General features: G+C 40.0%; 1 protein-coding gene across 1 annotated transcript in view; it reads right to left on the reverse strand.

Annotated features, from left to right (window-relative positions):
• hdac7a (histone deacetylase 7a) overlaps positions 1 to 11179 on the reverse strand; it is a 93161-nt gene extending 81982 nt beyond the window's left edge. The window contains exon 1 of the mRNA XM_081387463.1: positions 10917 to 11179. Coding sequence (XP_081243589.1) covers positions 10917 to 10935 — 19 coding nt within the window. The 5' untranslated portion in view covers positions 10936 to 11179. The remainder of the gene's footprint in view (positions 1 to 10916) is intronic.
• Between the last annotated feature and the right edge of the window lie 227 nt (positions 11180 to 11406).

The raw sequence follows: 11406 nt of genomic DNA on the forward strand, positions 1-11406 counted from the left end.
ACAGTAATGCACAACAATGGAAGTCAATGGGGAAAGTCCTTACAGAGGGTTTTAAAACTTGTTAAAGTAAATTTAGTTAAAGTGCTTATATTACACTTTTCACAAAAATGTGTCACTTGAGCAGTAAAGTTGTCTAAATCAGTGTTTCTCGACCCGCTGGTGGGTCGAGTGTGCAGTAAAAAAAAAAACGTTTTATTTACTGTAACGGGACTTTTATTTTGAAAGACGTGCGTGGAAGCTGAAATATATGATAAAACAAAGTCTACGAACTACGAAATTTAAATAATTAATGCCGTTTAATGTGGCGTGATAGATCGCTGTAGTGCCTCCGTTCAAGAGAAGGGACAGCGCGTGAACTGATCATCTTCGCTTTAAAACCAGTTACAGCAACAAATAGGCCCTAATCATGAATGAACATCTGAAGGTATGTTAAAAGACACAGTACAACTTACCGAAATCCGTATCATGTTTCATGTAATCACTCAATCTGTGTTTCAAAAGCATTAAGACGTCATTAAAACAGCTGCTAAACAATCTCACGTAACATCACATTTACCTCAGAAAAAAGAAAAAAAAAAACACGTCCAGTGACCTTAAGCATTAGTTGAGAGATTTTTTTTTTCCTTGAGAAAATGTGCCATGTAGGCTACTGAATCTGGATCGAATCGCAAGCTTGTGAATCGAAATTGAATCAAACTGTGAAATTTGTGTCAATACCTGTCTTGTCTACTGAGTTTAATGTTGAAGTGTATAGGAAACAATTTTTTCTTCAATTTTTTCATTATTTTTTTTTGTACTGAACCCCTAAATGGACATGAAGATGGAAAAAAGCTTTTGCATTCCCTCACAAAATGTTTGCGTTCCCCTGAGAAACTTGTGGAACGCAATAATTTTGTGAGCGAACACAAAGTTTCTTGAGGGAATGTAAAACATTTGTGAGAGGACGCAAAAGCATTGACATAATTTTTCCTCCCATCTCATAATTTCCTCCTTTCACCATGTCCTTTTATGGGCTCTGTAAAATGGTAACCTAAAAATGGTAACATCTAAATTAACTGGTTTTAATATAAAAATATTATATTTTTAATATTTGATTTATTATATTTTTAATATCATACATTGTTATATATCATATAAAAATATTTAACATCACTGAACCCACCTGTATGTTCATTAGTTTACAACAATTCTTATTTTTATGGGTTAAATCGGTAGAGATAGCTCTTTAAGATAAGGATTGCATGTTACAGCTTTTTACAGGGTGAATTGTTCCTCAGTTTGTAAAAAAAAAAAAAAAAAAAATCACAGTAATGGAATTCAAATGAAAGTCTATAGGGAATTGCATCAATGCACCAAACTCATGTTAAAATACACTCACTTTGGAAATTATAACCATTAGACTTTAAACCCAATAATACTTGCACTTAACTTGTATTGAACCCAGGACATTTCTATAACTGCCAGATATGGTTTGAGGAAGTGAAGAATTATTATGTCTTTCTTTGAGAGATGCATCTTCTTTAATTCCCTAAAATCATATCTAGACAGATTTACAGAAAGCTTTGAGACAGATATAAATATAGGAACCTCTAGGTTTGAATGAGGAACTCCACAAAAAGACCAAATTCAGGGAAACGACAGAGATTTTCTTAAATAAAGTGTGGTAACTGGATTTACAGCAAAGTGAGTACATAAATCATTGGAATATGAAAACACACTGAAAGACGACACAGGTATAATTCACTTTTCGCCCTAATAAAAATGGTCAAATAAAAGCAAGTATGATGGAAAAAAATTGCCACCATAAACGCATTCATATGGTTGTATGAGGCACAGAATTTCCTGAGTGGAAACTGTAATGAGATTTCAGTTTGCAGAGCGATATGGACGGCGAAAGAGCTCAAACCGACACTGGGTAATTCCCAGCGAGCTTTGAGGTGGACGTGATGAACCGCCACTGACAACATTTGACATCATTCGTCAGCGGGCCCACCTTTTTCAACAACAACAATCCCGAAAAGGTGGGTGGCAGAGGTGGAAAGGAGTGCTAAAAATAAACCCGGGCTGTGTCTCTACTCGTCTTCGCTCTGGTTCGTCCTCTCTCGCTAACGTTCACCCGTTCCTTTCAGTGGTTATACTGTGAAGTCGTCCCTGTCGTATATTTCACTACTGAAATCTGTCACACCCAGGAAAACACCTATAGCTGCTGCACTGAGAGACCAAGCTTGAATTCATTAGTCAAGCCCAACAAACAACAAAAGATCAGTCAAAGGTCACCCTTAAGCCCTGTTTGTGAAACCAGGCCGTTTAGGTTATTTTCGTACTAAATGGCCTGAAAATGTTGTCTTAGCAGCTAGCTAAGATTATTTAGATTTTATTTTAGTTCATGTTTATTTTAAGTAATGAACACATTTTCTTATTGTTTTAGTTTTAGTTACTGATATTCCCCCCTCTGAAAATTTAATTTGTAAGTCACTTTGGATAAATGAATGTATAACAGAATTTGTTGCTGGATATAGATGATTTTTAATTAGAGAATAACTGTTTGTAGAACTTAACAGCGTTCACCGACGGCCTCAGACAGTAAAAACCTTATGTGTTTTAACTGTAATCTTTATTTTTTATTTTAAAAGTGAAGGAAGCCATTTTACTTCCGTTCAGTTAAACAGAACTGAGAGCATATGACATATTGTAATTGCAGCATGTATTACTTTTCAGGAAATAGAATAAGAAAACTGTACTTTTTAAATAATTAAACATGTTGTCAAAGTTTACATAATGGCATTATTTATGGACAGACACTTGCATGTGACATTATATTATTAACATTTTACCGGAAATCAAGTTACAAAGTTTTTTACCAGCGAATTTTGGACATAGAGTCGGACATAGGCTATGCGTTTTGTCCGTCATTAGAACGGCCACATCTGAGGCAGTAAAGTTACTTTTTCATCAACTTACAGGTTCTAAAGTTTATTCCGTGTGTCCACCAAAGCGTTTTTTTCCCATGGCTAGCATATTTTTCGAATTGTTTTCAATTGGAGCGCCGTGTTTGTAAATGGTCATGAGTGTAAGGAGGCGCTGAGCGCTCTAAGTTTTTACTAGTCGCCAAGAGTTGAAGACTGTTCAACTTTGGGGAAAAACCAAAGTCCCTTTAAGACAAGTCATTTTACTCGGCGGCCATCTTTTAAACGCCCCTCAGGCTTGCAAGTGCAGCTCCTGTCTCTTGGAATGAGGAAACATCAAATTCTCCAAAACTGTTCGCCAAGCTTACGATTAAATTTCATATTTGAAATTACAAATGAAATCGGACAACTGTCTCATAAATTTGGTTTCTAAACGCTCAAATCATGACAGAAAACGAAAATGTTCAGGTTAGATCAAGCTAATGCGCAGTGGAAGTGTGTCTGACTGTTTCTATGGGAACCGGAGCTTCTAACGCTGCAGTGACACGACAACTTTACCAATCGCCGATTGGCTCTTATTTAGAAGGCGGGACGTATTCCGCCATTTGGAGCGTTGCACTTTTCTCCATTGAAAACAATACGAGTGACGAGTCTTGTGTAATTCTATAGAGCTGGTAAGTCCCACCCATCCGTAAAACCCCGCTGGACCTCTAGGTTGAAAAATCGTCAATGCAAGTGAATGTGAGAAAATAATTATTTTCTGGTCCCGTTTGAATTTTGCCATGAATGTGAACATATGTTGTCTGTGAATTTTTTATATAATCTTTCATGTTACGAGTTTGACAGTATATGGTATGATTCTTCGGCTAGCAGTTGTGGAAAAGCCATAACGAGAAAGACTACATGTCGCCTATGTGACGTCACCCCATAAAGTTGACTTACCCGTGGTTTTCACCAACCTCAACGATTTTGTCCTCTCCCTGAAAGAAGGCGGTGAAGTGCACCAAAGACACAACCATGTTTAGCGGGATCCGTGAGCTAGTGTCCGTGTGCTAGTGGTGTTGACGTTTCAAACGCGTCGAAAGCAGCGAAGAGTTGTAGTCCACAAAGTGCTCTCACACAAAGTCTAACCGTATCAAACTTCTACCCGCTAAATTGTAGCATTCTTCACACGAAATATTATCTAAAAAATTCACAGACAACATATGTTCACATTCATGGCACAATTCAAACGGGATCAGAAAATAATTATTTTCTCCCATTCACTTGCATTGACGATTTTTCAACCTAGAGGTCCAGCGGGGTTAGCGGAAGGGGCGGGACTTACCAGCTCTATAGACCTTATGTAGCCCCGCCCCTTTTCAGCGCTGCGCTTGACTTCCGCTTTTATTTTCACAGCAATCTTGCGCATTTATGAATGAACGGCTCGTTTTAAAATCTTCCCGGTCTACTGACATTTGTTAAGACATCTGGTTTAAACATTACAATCCTCATGATAACTTTCAATAACTTTTGTTAACTTTATATTAAGTAAATCCACTTCAAAAGCTAATTACTCCTGGACAGCAATGCCATAGGAATATACCATAGACTGTAGGAATATACAGAGCGACTGCAAAATCGGAAGTTCAAAGACAATATTCTAAAGATGGTGGCGCCCTTGTTTCTCTGGTGCATAAGGTCTATAGTTTTTGGGTAAAACACTGAGGCAACACTGACACTTTTTATCCAGCCGTCCAATCAGAGTGGAGGAGGGGTGGGACAGATACCACATCAACCAACCGTCACATTCTGCTTGACAACGTAAACAGATGATACCAACAAGAAGCATAATAACAGAACAAAAATAATTTAAAACAAGAGCCAGAGCAAGTACTTTACATTGTATCGCCATTTTTAACAATACAGAAACAAACTATCTGTAAAATGAGATACTAGTAACAGTAACTAAAAAAACAAAAAAAACAAGGATTTTCGCGTTTTCAGCAGAGCGTCTAGCATTTTCAGCTGGCTAAAAAACACTTTGGTGGACACGCAGCTTTACTATATGGATGTTCATTTTTCATTTGGCCAAAATCTGATGTTATTGAAGATGAAGTGCTACCTTTGGCTATTTAAGACAGTACTGCCTATGACTCGACGACAAATGCTAAGACACTCTACTCCGCTCTTAAAATGCATATCACATAGCCTTTAAATATATTGTGTTTCTTGAGTAAAAAAATGCAGTACATAACCAACGCATTCTCATCCTTGGACGTCATATATTAATGCTTTTGACGTCTACATCGAACGCACATGGCACCCTTTAGCGTCAATATGACACGCACAGAGCTTTGTTCGGTTATGGGTAGGTTTAGGTCTGGGGTAAGGTTAGGGTTAGACCGCTAGGAGGCGCCTTCTGGCCCATATATATCTGCGTCTCATATTGACGCTAAAGGGTGCCATGTGCATTCGATGTAGACGAAATGTCAAAAGCGTCAGTATATGACGCCTTGGGATGAGAACGGGCTGAAATAACCAGTTCTTTATTTACCCTTGCATTGAAAACAAGCAGAGACGGTCCAAACTGCATGAGGTCTGACTGACAGTTTAAGGAGCCAATGGAGTTATGAGGATAAGTCACAAGCTCTTTTTAAAACTTTTCATTGGTGAAATATTTCACGGACAGACGAAAAAGTGTGACGAATAATGATTTATGACAATAAAAGACGAAATATGAAGGTTTCCGCCCAACAGTAAAGATATGTGAATTATTTACCACCAAGCATGTGAAAGCTTTTCATACGTTTACAAAAAAAATGTTTGTAAAAGTATGTCAGGGGACTATCAGTCCAGTACTACTGAATGTTTGTCCAACATGAAAATACTCTTATGATGTCTTTACGCATGAGGATGCAGAAGAAATAGAGACGTGCAGTTGAATGCAGATCGACCAACGTGGAAAACAGTGGTCAAGATGTGACACAATGGAAACCTCTATGGCTTTACACGTCAGTTTTTAGTAGTTTCTTGCGCCGCCGCGTTTCATCACTGTCTCGCACAAGAAACTACTGTGCGAGACAGTGATGAACGCGGCGGCGGGGACGAAGACCCTCGAAGTGCATGGGTTACGCAAGAGAGTTCCTGTCATACTCTGAGTCACATCCAGGAACGCATGAATACAGCCCTCCAACACAGAGATCAATGATAAACAATAACAGGTAAGCACATGGACAGGTCAGAAATGAATACTACCGGTGGACCAGAAGAAAAAGAAATGACTATTTTTATTTTTATTTACCCCAAACAAACCTGCGTTTACACATGAAAAACTGATTCAAGCTTATAGCTTGAAAGTTACAAAACTGTTTGTGCAACAAATGCATGATTCGCTATGATTTCACCACATGTTCAGCTGCAAACATGAATCAGCTACAGAGAGGACTTCACTGGAAATAATATATTAATAACTGGCCATTCTATGTGTGTTTTTCCAGGAAATGTTTGGACTGCTATCAGCAGGTTTTCCCCTATTTTAATAGACATTTGTTTAGCGACTAATAAGGAAGCGCAAAACATAATAACCTCCTCTAATTAAGAGATGGGGAGCGAGATGAAGTTGACAACCGAGATGTTTACTGGACAAGTTAATTTGCGCTTATGAGAAATGTGATTGCTTCCGAGATCTAGGTAATACATTGTTTCAGATGCTTCCTTAGAACGATTTAAAATATCAAGTATACAACTCAAGTAGAGTGTTTTGAAACTGTTTTGGCTTTATTGACTCTTATAGAATCTGATGAGAAATGATTAATATTGACTTTTGTTTTGATATCTTGGGAAATTAAGAGGAGAAATACATACATAACATAACAAATACATTGATATACAATGTATGCCATGTGCACACTATATGAAGAATAAAACAGCACTAATGTATCACAAAAGGTCACCAGGTCACTGGATAAACCGACAATCATAATACACATAATTTATTCAGTATATACTTCCTGTGGTGACAATATATTCTGAAAGATAAAGATGGAAACATTTACCTAATTCTCAACAGGAAACTGATCGAAGGCAAACCACCACATACTTGACAAGTATTTCGTGTAAACTGTGTGTCTGATTTTGTGGCTTGAAAGCATAACGCATGCAAGAGGCTTTTCCATCCACTTATTACAGACATTTCCTATTTATTCAATACACTGAAGTCACCAGAGGAGGGCATCAAACACATGACCACATCTGAGAGGAACCTTCGCTGTGACTCTATAAACAAAGTACGCATGTGGATAATCCCAAAATTGTTGAGGACAAAAATAGTTTTCTCATATCCTGCTCAGTATGGAGCTGCACTATCATGCCATGCATGGAAGATATTTTTCCACGTCTCAAGCAGCTTGTGTAAGTGATTACAGCTGATGAATTCAAAGCGCTCTAAAAAGTTAGACACTTTTCTGTGCCACCTACTGATGCCTTTACATTCCATATAAATGGCTTCATGAAATAAAATCCTATCTGACATTGCATGAAAATAGTATCAGTCCACTTCAAGACTCTTCAAATATTTGTTTATAGGATCATGCAGGCAGGATCTTTTGGGCTGTTAACTCTGATGGTGTGGACATGTGGCGTGTCTGGGAATGGAGAGGTTTAAAGATCAATCTTTGTCTGAAGGGATGTGCAGTGAGGCGACCCCTTCACCCCTCTTGACCGCAGGCCTTTGGGAGAGCATGTTTCTGAGTGCTGCTCGGAGATCAGATTTCCTGTCACACATTTCCAGGGTTGACCATATTAATTAGTGCTCTTGCCAAAGCAAGCATCTGTAAAACCCACCTAGACCCCCTAGCAACCACTAAGAACACACTAACAACCACTTAGCAACGTTCTAGAAACCACCTAGTGACCACTTAAGAATACACTTGAAACAATTTAGCAATACCCACCTAGACCCCCTAGCAACCACTTAGCAACACCCCAAAGCCACAAAAACATTCTAACAACCACTTAGCAACACTATAGAAAACACCCAGAACACCTAGCAAGCATCTAGAACTGCCTAGTAGCCAGTTAGAAATACCCTAGCAACCACTTAAAAATGCCCTAGTAACCACTTAACAAAACTTAAGCATCCACCTAGATAACATGGCACCCACCCTTAACTACATATCAGTGCCTTGACAACCACCCATAAACACTGTTCAACCACCCAGAACATTCTAGCAACCACCAAGAACACTTTAGCAAACGTCTAAAACAGCCAAACAGCTAGTTACCATTTGCTTAGCAACACCCTAGCAACCACACATAACCCCTAACAACCACTTATTGACACTCTATCAACCTCTTAGCTTAGAAAACCCTGGCAACTCTTAACAATGCCTTAGCAACCCTGAACACCCTACCAACCATTTGGCAACAACAAAGTAACCACCCAGAAAACCAACCATTTAGCAACACCTTAGTATCCAAACAGAGCACCTATCAAACATCTAGAAAAGCATAGTAGCCATTTATCAAGACCCTTGCAACACTCAGAAATGCCCTTACAACCACTTAGCAATGTCCTAACAACCCAGAACCCCTAGCAACATCTTAACATCCTGACAACCACTTGGCGATGTCCTGATAAGCAACAACCTAAACAACCGAGAAAGCCTAGCAACCTCTTAACACCGTGACAACCACTTAGTAATGTCCTGACAACCCCTAAGCAACAACCGAACAACAACCCAGAACGCCTAGCAACCTCTTATCACCCTGACAACCACTTAGCAACACACTATAAACCATCCTGAACACCCTAGCAACCCCTTAGCAACAACTAGAAAACCACTTAGAATACTCTAGCAACTACTTAGCAACCCACCAGCACTCACCCAGACTTTAAAAATTATTGTTTATTATTGTTTGCACAAACCGGTAGTCCCACCCTCAAACTTATCCGCCTCTGAGTTTTCTGATTGGCTAACGTTATGTCAGATTATTTTTTGCTGTTTACAGAATAATTTCCCAATACACCTATTCCTTAAAGTATCTGTCAGGAAGTGGGGACATTTTATGGAAAGTATTCAAAAATAAATAGTTTGGAGCCACTTTATAGTTTTTAAAAGTAACCCGCCATGAACATCTAAGCTGAATGTATCTTTGATAGGTCAATAACAGGGGCGATATCAGTTTGCAGTATGTGGAGGTCCAGATGGACTGGCAGTTGCCAACAGCTGGATGATCCGAGGGCAGCCCTCAAGAGTACAGTGATATTCCCAGTGGATGAGAGGATGGATACAGGAGAAGTCAGTGGCTGAACAGAGAGTGACTCTTCCTGCTCAGGACAGGAAAAGCTACCGCTACACAGTCTTATCACTAATAGCACAGGCGCTCCTGAGAGACAGGGGTGCAGCAGAGAGCGGATAATGAGAGGAAGAAGGTTTTAAATCCCTGTGTAAATGAATACCCATCAAAACTGGGAATCTCAGGCCTCTCGAGAGAAGCTTGAATGCTCTAAAAAAAACAGACCGGACAAAGAGAAAATCTGACTTGAGTTTCATATTAGTTCAAAAGCTACTGGCTATCTCACAGTCGAGTCAAGCGCTTGGTTATTCATTGACTACTTCAGCCAAAAAAAAAAAAAAAACCGACAGCATGAATAACCAGAGCTTCTCTCTTTAAAGTTCAAAACTAAAGACTTCAACATATTACATGTTTACTTCCTAATTTCGATGTTAAAATGGGCACATCACATAGACAAAAGCGAGCAGCCATGAGATTCTGGTGAAACCGACGTCTACATCAGTCTGCGGGATTAATGCATCACAAGGCTGGCCACAAGGCCACTTCCTCATGGATGTGAGAAGAGGGCATTTCCTCTCAAGTCTCCAACATTAGCCTTGCCTTGTCCACAAATCTATCAAATCCTTAAGACGACTCTCAATTAATCCATCTTTCAGTTTCAGAGAAGAAACTTTTTATAACCAAGTCTGTGACAAGGCAAAACTACTATGGCAAATTTTGACTTTTCAATCATTCATTCCAGTTTAGTTCCCTTTTGATAGGTAAACCCTGGTTAAACAGCCTAATCACATTGATTACATTTTTAAAGTTCTACTACGACTTCAGAAAACTTCTACTGGTGTTAAAGAAACCAAAAACCAATACACCCATCTGAAGAATCTATAATGACCCTTACAGTCAACTCAAGGACCCTTGAGAAATAATCCTTGATAAGAAGAAACTTTATTTTTAAGAGTATACAAGGCAGCAGACATCTAATCTTATTCCACCCACCCCGAACAGACACGCACCATCCCTTCCCATCACTTTCCCCCCCCTTTCCTCTTCCCGAATGCAAAACCATGTGGTCCATCACGCCATCAATTCCAAGCCCTTTAAAATCTCCAGAGTATTGCCTTGTCTAACATTTAGAAACATCTCTTGTTTTCCCTTTTCTAAGTCGTGGGATTGTTATTTGCCCTAGACTGACACAGATGCACATATGCCGTCTGACTCACTTCGGCTCTGGGTGGGTCTGTTTCCAATTTTCGCACCCCTCCACCCATAAAAAGAGAAGTTACCTCCAAAAACAACAAAACAAGTGAAGAAAACGGCTTGCACACCGCTAAAAGTTCCCCTCCTTATAAGATGCACGCACACACACACACATCGAGGCAGCTAACAAAAGCCACTTTCCCTGAGACTCTTATCAGCGCTTTCCTTCCCCTCTGCGCCCGAGCGTGGGAGCGCGAAGCCGGAGCTCGGAGGAGAAAACCTGCACCCGCAAACAACAGGAGGAAGCCAGTAATCCGAGTCGAAGCACTCCGAAAGATCCCAGGAGCGGGGGAAGAAGAAGCCTGAGAAACCCTGACAGGAAAGGCTTGCACGGGACTGAGATGTCACAAAACTTGACGAAACTTGGGGGAAAAGTTCTAGAGACCTGAGGCGAGCTCTTGATGAGGCTTCCTGTCAAATGAAACGATAGCTGAAGAGAAAGAGCAAGAGAGAGAGACACTTAAAACAGACACTTACCAGCAAGTCGAGAGTACATGCAGTGTGAAGGGCTCTACAGTGTCTCTATGTCCATAATCAAAAAGCCTCTGAGAGGGTCTCACGGTGTCCAACCAGCGCAGCCAGTGTCCACAACAAAAGGCATGAAGGAGCGAGCGCGGGAGGGCAGGAATATCAGCGCTCTCAGTGAAACTGCCTCTTTCTGTTTTCTCTGTTCATTCAGATTTAACTTACACTAAGTTGGCAATGCCTCTTTGCGGGAACAACTCGTTTCAGGATTCCCCAAATGTCTGAAGCTGCAAGCGGTGGAAGAAAAGGAGAGGAAAGAGAGTGTGTGTGTGTGTGTTTGGTGCTGAAGGGAGGGCTGGGGGGTTTGGGGAGGTGGGAGGGACGCACTCTAAGGAGGCCGGGGCCATCTATGCCAGACAATAGCAGGAAAATGAACATCAGACGCTAAAAAGCAACAGTGCAATTATTCGAAAGTACTAATATCAACAATAAGCAATGAATT

The sequence above is a fragment of the Scardinius erythrophthalmus genome (genome assembly GCF_964197995.2).
Source record: "Scardinius erythrophthalmus genome assembly, chromosome: 15".
Classification (NCBI taxonomy): Eukaryota; Metazoa; Chordata; class Actinopteri; order Cypriniformes; family Leuciscidae; genus Scardinius; species Scardinius erythrophthalmus.